Below are 15796 nucleotides of genomic sequence, written 5' to 3' on the forward strand. Positions count from 1 at the left end.
CTCATTTTCCATTTTCATGCAATGTGTATTTAGAAAAGGATCAACCAGTATCTTTTTTAAAGTATTGACTGTGTCTAACATTCAGCCACCTTACAACACTTTTATCGAAACACCATCAAGAAATGTTCTAGATTTATACATGAAAAGAATTTATTGTCGGACTGGTAGTACTGCTGTACAATCGTATGATGATTGTACGTAGAGACGGCCATCTTTAACTACAGCGTTATTACCAAAGACTTATCTATGAATGAAAAAGTAAGTACATTTACAACACCTGGGACAGTCTCTATTAAATCAGGTTTCAAGCCAAAACATCGTTTTATTTTCAGTTGATGTGCAAGACGATCGGAGATATATATGTGACGACAAAGTATCCAAATGTTGGAGGAAAAGACGACCGTTGAAAGCCCTGGACCCTCTCATCCGGACCCGATTATGAAAAATAACTTTCGGCACCGATTTGGAGTTTATATTTGTTCAGGACTGAGTCTTCATTCCGATTCATGTAAATTGACCTCTTCACATCCGGTCCCAGCCATCTTTCTCAAACAGCATTTATCAGTTACTTCAATTTACTGAGAATTAACTATCACAACTAAGAAAAGCCATTTATTTCAATGTAAATCATCGTTACACACACACATTTGGAGCTGTTTGTACCAGTACGACTTGTGTATATAAACATACAAAATGTTACATAAGTGAAATGTTTGAAGGTGGCGAAACTGCCTGCACCTTTGAGCAAAACCACGGCCTGATGACGTCACAAATGTTGCTCCGTGACGTCATTCTGGCGTTTTTACAATAATGTTTATTTATAAGCATTCCAGTCAAATTTCTTTTTGTACTGGTGCTTGTCGGCATTTGAATATATCTGTATTTGGACGAATTACTAACTGAAACCCTTACTTATGTGACAAATTTGCCTGCACTAACGTTAATTAAGTTAAAACGAAACTGTTTCAATCATGATGAATATGAGTCTAAACATAACTATTATGTTTTTGCATTCTAACAACAAAAATCTACAACAGAATGTGTCAGACCAGTGTGAAATAACACTTATTTATAGCAAAGCAATTATAGACATATTTTTATAAAATTGAATATTCACGGCACTCCTATTGAATGTCAGGTTGGATTAAAATTGAGAATTTTTACTTTTAAACAGGTAAAAAAACATGGTATTTGGGTCACCGATATGAAATCGCCTCTGCGATTACGCACACGGGTTTTCCAACAGACCTCTTGTCTAGTTCCATAATTTTTATATCGATTCTGCTTAAAAATTACAACTTTTCATTTTAAACTTTTATTTCGTATTTTTGGTATATTAACGCCTCTTCTACATTTCAGACTCATACTTTAATCACCAAATAACAACAATCCTGACAGGCAAAGTAAAAATCCAAATAATTTGTTAATCAAACCTTTATATTTATTTTTATTTCTAATTGGACATTCCCTTTGTACAATTAGGACCGGCAATGTCCAGTATACAACTACCGTCTTGTCAGTCATCTTCTACTGATTTATAACTTACAAATTGTACTTGTAGTTCACTCTCCGACTAGAAAAATATTGACTTCCGTTAGAAACGGTACCGTTTATCTAACCTTGGCTTAAAACATGTCGGACTGCTAAATCTCATGGGCAGGCCTGTACATATTCAAGCCTAACACATATGTTCCGATTAGGTCACACAATCTGTAATAAATGACACATTTTTGTCTGTTAGTGTGGTTTGTATGGAAACACATGACCAAAAGAAAATAGAAAATATTACAGTGAACTCCAAACTTCCCGAAGGAAAAACGTTTGACTACCCAATTCCCTTAGTAAGATATTTATTTGAAGTAAAGTTTGATAACTTTTGTTAAAAGCATTGTAAAATCATGTTTCCATTTCGGTGTTATGTCCTTTGATATTGTTCATAAATCTATGTTGATGAAACCAATGTTTCCATTTCTGAAAATAATATATCTGATCTTGATTTAAGTTTTGTCCATTAAACCGTTTTTCTGACAATAAAACCAATGTTTTTGTAAATCAAATAAAATCAATGATCTTGTAAACACAGCCAATTATTTCAACCCTGAAAGCTGTCATTCAATATTTCTGCCTATTAAAACAATGCTTTTGTCCATTCAACCAATTATTCGTTTCATAAAGACAATGTTTTTTGTTTTTGAATGCCTGAAAAGGACGTTTTTTTTCCCAAATTCATATTTCTGTTAATTGTTTCTGTCCATAAAGCAACGTTTGTTTATAAAGACCATGTTTTTTCATTAAACCAGTGTTACCGTTTATAAAACTAATTTAACTTACAATATATCTCTCTGACTCTGTTGCGTCGGCGGTGTTCCATACCACTGACACAATTGATAAGACGCTTACTGAAGACATATATATGGCACTGTCGTTCAAGTCAGCATATTATTGGATCAGATAACAGAATGAAGACCTTATTGTTATTTTTCATCTTGCTTTGGTTCTCCGTCTACGCGAGGGGTGGGTATTAAATATTTTACATGCGACAGAATATCGCCAAAACACTAACATACATATAACTAGGTTGTAGAATCATTTACTATCATTTACTGTTTTAGCTATCAACATAGAAAGTGATTTGATATTAAATTAAACATCATCAGCTGCTAATTTACTGATAAATAAACCACTAATAAGATTGTCCAAATATAGTCAAAAGTAAAAAAAAAATCAACTTGAATTTACAGACCAATTTTTGTTATAAACAACATCATATTGGTTAATTGTTGCTAACTTTCTTGGTGAATAATTTTTCCAATGCGCATGCGTATACACTACCATAGCATATAAATTGCGTTGCTATGCAGAAATAGCAAAAATATGGTGTTTTTGGACACTTAGCATGCAGAAATGAAAGCCTCCGCATGTGACAAACAAAAAATCCTTTCTACAAATATATACTGGTATGACAATGTTTAAGCATGTCAAATATATATTGGTATGACAATGTTTAAGCATGTCAAATACATACTGGTATGACAATGTTTAACCATGTCAAATATATACTGGTATGACAATGTTTAAGCATGTCAAATATGTATCTATTAGTTGCATGCGGAGGCTTTCAAAACTTGAAGAGTGTTTAGTTTCTTTTCTTCAAAGCGGTCAATTTCCAACCGAAAATCAAACAGACGATATCTATGCATTTTGTTATGAAATTGCGGGTTTATGTCTCATCAAAGCCATATCTTCCTAACCAGTTGTTGAATGAATTTTAAATTTTATATTTGCGTACTTCATTTATTCCAGATTACGAATATCACAACTATTTCTAAAACCTTGATGAGGCCGGAGATAACCCTAACGCCCCTAGTCCTTTACTCATATAATATTCTATCAAATTGACCTTTTACCTTTGACCTCCAACATGAGGAGATAAGAGTATGTTCAGTCAGCACTTTTTACCTGTTCTGAACAGTAACGTCCAGAAGTATTCGGGCATGACGAAAATGAAACTTACACGACCAAGAAACATTGACCTTAGATATATTGTCCGTTGAAGGATGCCTAAAACCTCAGTACGTGATCTCAGTTTAGATACGTCTTATTAACCCTATCTGTCGTTGAAAAGTTGAGGCGTCACCTTCTCAACATTATTCCTGTATTTTCGAACTAAATCGATTGGTTGTTTTCCAACATGTGATCGTTTTGTACGCGAGCATACTACATATTCAGGAATAATGGATATAACATAAACAGATCTCTGCCAAGCACAAGTTCGGATAATTATCCTTTTCGTTCTGTGCTCTTTTGCTACATATCCCATGGTGTCTTTTCTCGTTATCTGCACCATATATTTATAGTATGTCGATTTAAACATAAAAACCATACATAAACATCCAAATAATTATCAATATGTCATCGTATGTGAAAAACAAGAAAATAACAATTTCGTATTGAGTTTTGGTACAGAAACTAATAAATCAACTGCTTTCCTTCTATTGAACATCTAGGCCCAGGTATATCTATTTGTTGTATTTTTCGCTGTTTAGAGAGCTGCACATACGACGGGAAGAAATATCGTGACGGGAAAACGTTCCCCGCCGTGGACGGGTTTGACACGTGTAAATGTCTTCATGGAACTGTAGTCTGTACGGAAAGTGTCTCACAAAGGGATGTCAACGACAGCAGGAAAAGTAAGTATGCTGGCATAATCCTGCCTTAAAACTTACATTATTCAAAGCATAGAAGACTGTCCTGTTCACAAATATCAAAAGGTTAATCCAACTATTTTAGAATATTGTGACACATTATTTTGTACAAATATCAACGTCGTTCCATGAAAAAAGCTTTTCGAAAAAGAACATATTTAACGATTATTTTTCCAGAGACTTGCACATACGACGGGAAGAAATATCGTGACGGGAAAACGTTCCCCGCCGTGGACGGGGTTGACACGTGTAAATGTCTTCACGGAACTGTAGTCTGTACGGAAAGTGTCTCTGAAAGGGATGTCAACGACAGCAAGAAAAGTAAATATGCTGGCATAATCCTGCCTTAAAACTTACACTATTCAAAGAATAGAAGACTGTCCTGTTCACAAATATCAAAAAGTTAATCCAACTGTTTTAGAATATTGTGACAAATTATTTTGTACAAATATCAACGTCGTTCCATGAAAAAAGCTTTTCGAAAAAGAACATATTAAACGATTATTTTTCCAGAGAGCTGCACATACGACGGGAAGAAATATCGTGACGGGAAAACGTTCCCCGCCGTGGACGGGTTTGACACGTGTAAATGTCTTCACGGAACTGTAGTCTGTACGGAAAGTGTCTCTGAAAGGGACATCAACGACAGCAGGAAAAGTAAGTATGCTGGCATAATCCTGCCTTAAGACTTACACTATTCAAAGAATAGAAAACTGTCTTGTTCACAAATATCAAAAAGTTAATCACCTGTTTTAGAATATTTTGACACATTACTTTGTACAAATATCAACGTCGTTCCATGAAAAAAGCTTTTCGAAAAAGAACATATTTAACGATTATTTTTCCAGAGAGCTGCACATACGACGGGAAGAAATATCGTGACGGGAAAACGTTCCCCGCCGTGGACGGGTTTGACACGCGTAAATGTCTTCACGGAACTGTAGTCTGTACGGAAAGTGTCTCCGAAAGGGACATCAACGACAGCAGGAAAAGTAAATATGCTGGCATAATCCTGCATTAAAACTTAAATTATTCAAAAAATAGAAGACTGTCCTGTTCTCAAATATCAAAAAGTTAATCCAACTGTTTTAGAATATTGTGACACATTATTTTGTACAACTATTAACGTCGTTCCATGAAAAAAGCTTTTCGAAAAAGAACAAATTTAACGATTATTTTTCCAGAGACTTGCACATACGACGGGAAGAAATATCGTGACGGGAAAACGTTCCCCGCCGTGGACGGGTTTGACACGTGTAAATGTCTTCACGGAACTGTAGTCTGTACGGAAAGTGTCTCCGAAAGGGACATCAACGACAGCAGGAAAAGTAAGTATGCTGGCATAATCCTGCCTTAAGACTTAAATTATTCAAAGAATAGAAGACTGTCCTGTTTACAAATATCAAAAAGTTAATCCAACTATTTTAGAATATTGTGACACATTATTTTGTACAACTATTAACGTCGTTCCATGAAAAAAGCTTTTCGAAAAAGAACAAATTTAACGATTATTTTTCCAGAGACTTGCACATACGACGGGAAGAAATATCGTGACGGGAAAACGTTCCCCGCCGTGGACGGGTTTGACACGTGTAAATGTCTTCACGGAACTGTAGTCTGTACGGAAAGTGTCTCCGAAAGGGACATCAACGACAGCAGGAAAAGTAAGTATGCTGGCATAATCCTGCCTTAAGACTTAAATTATTCAAAGAATAGAAGACTGTCCTGTTTACAAATATCAAAAAGTTAATCCAACTATTTTAGAATATTGTGACACATTATTTTGTACAACTATTAACGTCGTTCCATGAAAAAAGCTTTTCGAAAAAGAACAAATTTAACGATTATTTTTCCAGAGACTTGCACATACGACGGGAAGAAATATCGTGACGGGAAAACGTTCCCCGCCGTGGACGGGTTTGACACGTGTAAATGTCTTCATGGAACTGTAGTCTGTACGGAAAGTGTCTCTGAAAGGGACATCAACGACAGCAGGAAAAGTAAGTATGCTGGCATAATCCTGCCTTAAGACTTAAATTATTCAAAGAACAGAAAACTGTCTTGTTCACAAATATCAAAAAGTTAATCACCTGTTTTAGAATATTTTGACACATTATTTTGTACAAATATCAACGTCGTTCCATGAAAAAAAGCTTTTCGAAAAAGAACAAATTTAACGATTATTTTTCCAGAGACTTGCACATACGACGGGAAGAAATATCGTGACGGGAAAACGTTCCCCGCCGTGGACGGGTTTGACACGTGTAAATGTCTTCACGGAACTGTAGTCTGTACGGAAGGTACTGACAGAAAATTAAGAGCTACAGGTAAATACATGTTTGTGATATCTGACAGAACATTAAGAGCTACAGGTAAATACATGTTTGTGATATCTGACAAAACATTAAGAGCTACAGGTAAATACATGTTTGTGATATCTGACAAAACATTAAGAGCTACAGGTAAATACATGTTTTTATTATTTCCTGTAATTGCTGATGAGAAGATTCTGTTTGACACGTGTAAATGTCTTCACGGAACTGTAGTCTGTACGGAAGGTACTGACAGAAAATTAAGAGCTACAGGTAAATACATGTTTGTGATGTCTGACAGAACATTAAGAGCTACAGGTAAATACATTTTTGTGATATCTGACAGAACATTAAGAGCTACAGGTAAATACATGTTTTTATTATTTCCTGTAATTGCTGATGAGAAGATTCTTTTGTAGATTTTATGAAAAAAGAATTCTATTAATTTTGTGTAATAAGAGTTATCTGTGTAACAATACCTCCTACATAACAGATCTAGTTTGCATTAATCTTGAGTTCTTACCGTCATAACCACCCAGTATACATGTATACCCATGTGTATCATTTCGGCGATGAGTAACCTCTGATTCAGATATTAATGGGTGGTTTTCTGTTAGAGTTGTTAAATGAAAGAAATTAATTTTCAAAATCATTGGATGTGAAACTGCTTTTAAGGATGTTGGGTGGGTGGGCGTGAAATGATGTTTGTATTCTACGTGTTTGAATGGCAGAACATGTTATTATTCCAAAAAAAAAAAAAAAAAAAAAATTTTTTTTTTGCTTTTGTTTTAATCAACATATTTCTTATACAATTGAGTTCCGATTGTTTCCTTGTTTGTTACCAATATAGTAGATAAATACAACTCCGTATTACCCTATAATCAACTTCCTTTCCAGACGACCTGTAACTTCCAGCATAATAATACCCTGTACCCTGTGTTAAACAAATGTATGACATTTCATTTTCAATGATCCTCAGTTGGTAAACAATAAGCCTACCTCTATGTGGATATTATCAAAAGTGTTAGCTGCGTTTATAACTGCATGTATCACAACTTTCTGATAAAATGATAATAATTCATGGGGACTTTGATAATTTCGAGAATGCTTCCCATTGTTACAGTAACGTGGCGGTACAATGGCGTTGGATGTATTTTGAATCTAATTTGGCCGGTTTTGTGTATGAATAACGGTTTTGTTTATACTTCCATATTATATCCGGTGTTGTTATTACGTATTTCTATTAATGGAGACATAGTTACGAGATTGCATCCACTTTTTACAGCAACATGCCTTGAAAACAGCATCGAACATGCTTTCAATTTGGTTTTATCGATTTTGAGTTCGAACTAAAATTTAAAACTTTTGTAATTTCTTCGATAGTCTCTGTTATTGTTATTGTTATTATCGTTGTTGTTTATTGTGACTCATAATTACGATATTGCATTCCAATGTTACAGTAACGTGTCTGTACGACGGTGTCGAGTATAATTCCGGCGACAAATTCAATTCGACAGACGGTTGTAACACTTGTTTCTGTAACAGCGGGATGACAGCGTGTACTTATATGATGTGTGATAGTAAGTATTATAAGTTGTAGAGGAGCGGTTCCCCCTGCAATGCGTCAGTGGACCGTAACAGATAAGGTTGTTTCTTGTAGAAGTAAAGTTAAGAGCTAGATCATTATGAAATAGGGTTTCTTTTTGAGATCAGTCAATTGGTTGCAGTGACCTACTTAGAACTAGATCATTATGAAATAGGGTTTCTTTTTGAGATCAGTCAATTGGTTGCAGTGACCTACTTAGAGCTAGATCATTATGAAATAGGGTTTCTTTTTGAGATCTCAATCCCATTGGTTGCAGTGACCTACTTAGAGCTAGATCATTATGAATTAGTTTTCTTTTTGAGATCTCAATCCCATTGGGTGCAGTGATCTACTTTCCAAATGACGGTACATGTTTCGCTCCACTGCAGCATTGGAGTGCCCCAACCCTAACTATACGTACTTTGTTTCGTAGTCGTCATCGACGTGTCACATTTCAAAATAAGTTTCCTTACTTATATGTGATGGAGTCTGCTAATAGACCATTTGATTGACAATAACCTTGTAATTTGAACTTATCGCTGCAAGGTTTATGTGAAATATCACTTTAAACGTAAATTATCTGTTGTGGTCAAAGCGTGTAATTTTGTAAGGTTATAAAGGGTTTATATGAACCTTTCTCTTGCGCTCTATATCAACAAATATTTCGATCTACTTTAGACATTTTTTGGAAATATCTTATATATAGATAAACGCAAGAATGAGATTGTGTAGGTTTTCCAGCAAGTGACCAGCTGAATAAATGAATAGTTTTATACATCAATCATTGAACATTGATAAGAACTGGAGTAAAGACTGCATCGCCAACTGAAAAAAAGGAAACATATTATGATCCTCATTTATTACAGATGGGGTTAGTCAAATCAACACATGTATGTACAATGGTACCGTCCGCAGGGTCGGGGACCACTTCCCCTCCCTGGACAAGTGTAACACTTGTGAGTGTTCCAGGGGCGGCATGGTCTCATGCACCGAAATGCTTTGTCTAGGGCCTGTGGAACGTAAGTATAGAATACACCATTAATACATGTGGTAAGTAGTTAGCTGTCCATGATACTTTGAGACTTTGATCCATATCATTCAACGGACAAAACTCCAAAATTGTTGTTTCAAAATTATAAAAGTGTGATTCCTTAAGATGTTTTCAAACATTATTAGCAAACAAAGACCACATTTCTATCTTACAAAGGACAAATGATAGGTCATAACACCATTGTATAGGGCAAGGGACTATAAGTATTATTATTACATAGCAATTCGCGAACAAAACTAATTTCGGTTATGTCTCTTTATAGTTATTAAGTCATCATTGGGGGAGGGGGGTAGTCTATATGCATTGTTATTGGCACATTTCTCGCATTTTGATATCAACAAATAATGGGTAAGCCTTAAAATAAGTTGCGAAAATTAACTATATGTTGAGTATCCTGTTAAGTGTGTATGTGAACCTCAAAACCATGTTCATGTTCGGGTCAGACTATACCAGACATATCTAAAACAGGCACGGCCTCAAACATCTGTGAATGTCTTTATGTTCACTACGATGTTAATTCGTAAAAATACAGATATAATGTTCCCGGTATTCGAACTGCGATCTACTCGTTCTGTAAATGGAAGCATAACTATTCTTTGATTTTGATTAAAGATGTAAAGCTCGCGCAACCATAATAACGTGATTTTTACCATGATTTTAAGCATAAAGAATGGGAAACTGAAACATTTTACGGTTATCCATGTTTTTCAGCGCCGAAACCTACATGCACGTACTACGGTAACATATTCATGGACGGACATAGCTTTACCGCCGTTGACGGCTGCAATATGTGTTCGTGCAGTGTAGGGAAAGTCTCGTGCAGCAAAGAGGTGTGCGTAGGAAACGTGCCTAATGGCAACGGAGGTAAGAAACGAGTACACAAAGGGAGGTCACTAAGTTCTCGAAAGAAACGAGTACACACAGGGAGGTCACTAAGTTCTCGAAAGAAACGAGTACGCACAGGGAGGTCACTAAGTTCTCGAAAGAAACGATTACACACAGCTGGGAGGTCACTAAGTTCTCGAAAGAAACGAGTACACACAGGGAGGTGCACTAAGTTCTCGAAAGAAATGAGTACACACAGGGAGGTGCACTAAGTTCTCGAAAGAAACGAGTACACACAGCTGGGAGGTCACTAAGTTCTCGAAAGAAACGAGTACACACAGGGAGTTCACTAAGTTCTCGAAAGAAACGAGTACACACAGGGAGGTGCACTAAGTTCTAGAAAGAAACGAGTACACACAGGGAGGTCACTAAGTTCGCGAAAGAATCGCCATAAAAATTCTGCTTTAATTAAATTGATATTGTGGGAATAATTTATTCGTTAATATATGTGAAATGATGTATTTCATAGTCATTGGGAATACGACTATTGGTGTCATTATTTGGAAGCTTGTGTTTACTTGGTATAGCGGTGTGACGGTATAAAGAGTCCGACCTTTCTTACAGCGGCCTGTATTAACGATGGCGCCTATTACTCGAGTGGCCAATCATTTGCATCAAGCGACGGATGTAACAGTTGCGTCTGTTTCAACAGTCACGTAATATGCACAGAGAAAGCGTGTGCAGCCGGCTACACGACACCAGATCCAAGTAGGTATATACTAGTTTACTGGGTCAAGTCTATTGTATACAGGACATGTGTTGCAACAATAAAAAATTAGCAATTGTGTAGGTTTAATTTATAATAGTTGAAGGTAATTTATAATAAGTAGCCGCATCCCGAACATATTGCTGTTTTGTTTGTTATACGTTAACTACGTTTTAATACAAATCACTTTTACGCTTTAGCCACAGTTTGCATTCTTTGTCAACCTATATAATTTACAGACTGGAATTAAGTAAAAAAGTGTATGTTTTATATCAGCTCCCTCTGTGGCGTGGCTGCCTAGTCTTTACGTATTGCAGAGTTATCTACTCTTGTGAGCAGGTATTGATTGTTACGTCATTTGTTTGTGAGAGTAACGTCATCAATTTTTGAGAAAACGACGTAATTTCCTCACACAAACCAATGACGTAACAATCAATACCGGTTCACAAGAGAAGATAACTCTGCAATACGCAAAGACGGAATATGATACCTGGGTTGCGTCGTTGGTGTAGGTAGTATTTTCAGGAAGACGAAGAGTGTGCCATTCCTAGCTTGCACTCTTTTACATTATAACTCTATAACGTACATGGTTGTAATTACAGGTCACTGTCAGGTGAACGGTGTGTCGTACAAACCGGGAGACACGTGGGCCGCGGCGGACGGTTGTAACCATTGTTTCTGTTCAAATGGAGGCTATGCAGGGTGCACTGAAATGTTCTGTCTCGTCGGACGTGAGTAAAACTGGTCAAGGCTGGACATACAAAATACGATAATCTAGACGCCGATATCATACCTTAAACATAGCTAATTAAAATTTTAAACAATTTCAAAATAAAAAGTAAAATAAGATAAACAGTTGGAGAAAAAATAGAGCAATTCTTGTTCTTTTTTCTTTAAAATAAAATTTTAGAATCAACAAGACAGACAGACAGACATTCTTTATTTCCTCGTAGGTCGAGTTTTTTACAGTAAACTGCACTAAAGTACCAATGACTTTCCGGACCACAGTATCAATGACTTCCCGGACCACAGTACCAATGACTTCCCGGACCATAATACCAATGACTTCCCGGACCACAGTACCAATGACTTCCCGGACTATAGTACCAATGACTTTCCGGACCATAGTACCAATGACTTCCCGGACCATAGTACCAATGACTTCCCGGACCATAGTACCAATATCTTCCCAGACTACAGTACCAATGACTTCCCGGACCACAGTACCAATGACTTCCCGGACCATAGTACCAATGACTTCCCGGACCACAGAACCAATAATTTCCCGAATTATACTACCAATGACTTCCCGGACCACAATACCAATGACTTCCCGGACCATGGTACCAATCTCTCCTCAGACTACGGTACCAATGAATTCCCGTCCGTTGTACCAATCTCTCCTCAGACTACAGTACCAATGACTTCCCGGACCATAGTACCAATCTCTCCTCAGACTACGGTACTAATGACTTCCCGGACCACAGTACAAATCACTTCCTGTGCAACGGTTTCAACGATTTACCGTCATAAACATATCAATATCTTGCTCCACCGATCTCTACTCGAATCAAAGTATCAACCATATTACCTGTGTTTCCAAGGATTTTTTGCGTGAATTAACGAAGGTCACATATATATATGTGTGAACACCAATTGTTATTTGATAACTTCCCGAGTAAATAGGACGTGGTCAAACGTATTCCCTTTGTATAGCGTCAGTCGTGTGAACACGGGAAGACCATAGTACATAGTCTTTGTTACCATCGCCTACCATGTCTTTCCTTTGGTGATATGTGGTTTAAGCAGTGTGGCCAGATACAGTGTTGTACATGTCTATGGTGTAGCCAGATACAGTGTTGTACATGTCTATGGTGTGATGTTAGTGTCGACACACTTTGAACGGTTCGCACTTTGTTCATTCGCAAGTGAATATATTGTTGTCACATGACCTTGGCTTTTAAGAAGGCGAAATATCTCAAAACAGCACTTTAACAAAATGCATGTTTCAATGTGCGATGTGCTATTGTTTCAATTTAATTACATGATCGTTACTGTAGGTGATTTGCCCACAACCCAGCCACGCACGACAACCTTTGACCTCCTTAGTGGTGGTCAGACAGGAGGGTGCCACTACAACGGAAAGGTTTACTGGGCGGGTGCCAGCTGGAAAACCGCGGATGGTTGTAACTCGTGCTTTTGTTCGGCACATGGTGGAGCGCTCTGTACCGACGCAGTGTGTGACGTCAAAACTACCGACCAACGGGATGTGACCGAATGTACGTACAACGGAAGGAAGTACAACGTCCACGACATGTTCCCGGATGTGGATGGCTGTAACTCGTGCTGGTGTTCTAACCTTGGCGATGCCCTGTGTACGAAACTATGGCACTGCACGTTCCACACTCTACCGGGTGAGGGTGGAAACTAACGAGTTACCGATTTTACATTTGTAAGAATTTAGAAAATAAAGCATTAAAACGTGTTGAAGTAAAAACATTTTATTGGGGACTGACCAATTATCGCATTACCACAAAATATGTATTTAAAAAGACATACATTACGTGTTAAGCGTACTGGGAATGTTTGCCAAACTATGAAAACATCTCAAAATGGAAGTTCTTTGGATGTCCAACAAAATTTTGTAAATATTTTGGCATTCGAAATTCTCTTAGAAAATCATGATTTTGCATTAAATTAGCTAATCAGAATTTGAACAACCGGGACCAGGGCGTGATATATTTAAGTTCACAAAAAGTTACCATACCATTTATTACCACAATTTATCCAGATTATCCGAGATGCACCAAGGGCAACTTAAAAGAAACTGTACTCCAACTCCTTCAAATTTCCTTTGTACGGGGATAAATCAAACACATACAATAACAGTATCTTAGTGACGGTGTTTTAGTCTAGATAACCTATTTACCAAAGCCTATCAGTGACCATCAAACACATACAATAACAGTATCTTAGTGACGATGTTTTAGTCTAGATAACCTATTTACCAAAGCCTATCAGTGACCTTAATATATCCTAACTAGTACAGTGCAGGACATACTAATACACTTGTCCGTAGATGGCTTCAGCATAACTTCCAGGCAGTCACGCCCTGTTCTTGTGAGAGAAGGTGTCATTACATTGTGTGCATCCAGAACTCTAGTACCCCCCCCCCCCCCCCCCCCCCATTTATTTTAAGCAGTGATCTCAAATATGGTCAGTAATCTTCTAATGACATGATGACTAAGGTAGAATCAGTTATCTTTGTGACATGTGGTGATAAGGATCAGTAATCTATGTAATGGCAAGGTGATTGAGTTATACATATGTAAAACACTAAAGGCTCTGCAGGGGCCTTAATAGCTCACATGGAATTTGTTATTTGAATTCAAAATCTGTCGAATTCATACACTTCTATCTAAGAAATGGTCAAGGATAGTTTGTTTGTGAAATCTACAAGGCTCCAACCCAGAAAGCTACCAGGCAAATATCATGACTAGACCTTTTGGTTCTTTAGAAGAAGCCATTTGAAGTTCAAGACATACTTGACCTGTGACCTTGGGAGTGATCACGGTCATTTTTGTTTCCTAACTTTGTTGGGCTCCATCCGAAGAAGCTACGAGCCAAATATCATGAAAGAAGGCCTTTTGGTATTTAAGTAGATTTCATTAAAAGGAAAAGTTGACAATAGAGGACAACCAGGCTGTGCCACAGCAATGGCTCCCCTGGCTCTGTGGGTCAGGTGAGCTAATACAGTTAGGATTGAACCTGATAAAGTTGGGATTGAACCTGATAAAGTTGGGATTTAACCTGTCTAAACTGGAAAAGAACGAGAAAAAGGCCTGATGAGCCTACACTGCTCACCTGGCTCTGTGGGTCAGGTGAGCTAACAAAGTTAGGATTGAACCTGATAAAGTTAGGATTTAACCTGTCTAAACTGGAAAAGAACGAGAAAAAGGACTGATGAGCCTACACTGCTGGCCTGGTACACATTTGACCCTCTGACCTTGAAAGTGGGTCAAGATCATTCACATCAACATGAACTTCTCCCAGCATGCAACTGGCCACATATTATCCTAGGCTTTGTGGGTATTCGAATTGTTAAAAATGTTTTCCAACACATCTGACCCCGTGACCTTGTATATGGTTGAAGGTCATACATCTCAACAAACTTTACAGCTCTTCATTATTGGTAATGAATATATCACTACCCCAAGACTTTTGGTAATTCAGAAGTTGTTTGATTATTTTTAACACATTTGACTCCTATGACTTTGAATATTGGTTGGCTTTTACTGAAACTAGGATGTTACTGGCCAAATATCATCACCCCAAGCCTTGTGGTAAGTCGCTGAAAGTTTCTTTCACACACCTGACCTGAGTTTGGTGAAGGAACTTCATCTGGACAAATTTGGTTGCCATTCTTACAAGCTTTATACTAGCCAAATAGCATTGCCCTAGATCTTATGGTTATTTGACCCCTGTGATCTTGAGTATGGATGAAGGTCATTCATTTGAACATGCTTTGTAACTTTACCAAGGCTTATGCAGATTGCAAGCGGATACGTTAATTGAATCGATCAGGTTATTAAGTTTTGAAAATGAAACTTGTGTCCCTTGATCTGATTAATGAATAGTTATGAAACAGTCGCAAAATAGTTTTGTATACATGTATATATAAACAAGAGGCCCTGTATCGCTCACCTGTTTCTTCGGGTCAGGTGAGCTAAATATTTGTCTATTTTGGTTGGCTTTACCATCTATTCAAGTTACACATGTTCAGCAGGAGTTATCACATTAGTCTGACCTAGATAGAAAGTTATTCCTTAAATAAATGTAAAACCTCATAGGTCCGACATAAATAAGTAGCACCCAACACTGCAATCCACATGTAAGTCACTAGCTTTATAGGTTCTACACTCCTGGCCAATCGCCCCGCACAACCAGAATCAAACAGTACCAAAGTCTACACTCCTGGCCAATCGCCCCGCACAACCAGACTCAAACAGTACCAAAGTCTACACTCCTGGCCAATCGCCCCGCACAACCAGA

General features: G+C 37.4%; 1 protein-coding gene across 3 annotated transcripts; it reads left to right on the forward strand.

Moving 5' to 3' along the window:
- The first annotated feature begins 2410 nt into the window (after positions 1–2410).
- Positions 2411–13228, forward strand: LOC110454012 (kielin/chordin-like protein). 3 transcript variants are annotated; one of them, XM_021503308.1, is made up of 15 exons: positions 2411–2514; positions 4047–4190; positions 4383–4526; positions 4719–4862; positions 5054–5197; positions 5390–5533; positions 5726–5869; positions 6062–6205; positions 6398–6532; positions 7978–8097; positions 8969–9121; positions 9865–10017; positions 10603–10746; positions 11347–11475; positions 12805–13228. In XM_021503308.1, the coding sequence occupies exons 1-15, from the start codon at positions 2460–2462 to the stop codon at positions 13173–13175; spliced, it is 2268 nt and encodes a 755-aa protein (XP_021358983.1). In that variant the 5' UTR covers positions 2411–2459; the 3' UTR covers positions 13176–13228. The 3 variants fall into 3 exon arrangements, with proteins under 3 accessions (XP_021358983.1, XP_021358985.1, XP_021358984.1); XM_021503310.1 differs by lacking the exon at positions 8969–9121; XM_021503309.1 differs by lacking the exon at positions 4383–4526.
- Positions 13229–15796: the final 2568 nt, after the last annotated feature.

This window comes from Mizuhopecten yessoensis, unplaced genomic scaffold (genome assembly GCF_002113885.1).
Source record: "Mizuhopecten yessoensis strain PY_sf001 unplaced genomic scaffold, ASM211388v2 scaffold7635, whole genome shotgun sequence".
In the NCBI taxonomy this organism is placed as follows: Eukaryota; Metazoa; Mollusca; class Bivalvia; order Pectinida; family Pectinidae; genus Mizuhopecten; species Mizuhopecten yessoensis.

Bases quoted from the DNA above. Each gene is read 5' to 3' on its own strand.
- LOC110454012 (XM_021503308.1), top strand. From the start codon at position 2,460: ATGAAGACCTTATTGTTATTTTTCATCTTGCTTTGGTTCTCCGTCTAC. The intron at 5,198-5,389 runs GTAAATATGCTG...TTATTTTTCCAG, and splicing joins CATCAACGACAGCAGGAAAA to AGACTTGCACATACGACGGG. The intron at 9,122-9,864 runs GTAAGTATAGAA...CATGTTTTTCAG, and splicing joins TTGTCTAGGGCCTGTGGAAC to CGCCGAAACCTACATGCACG.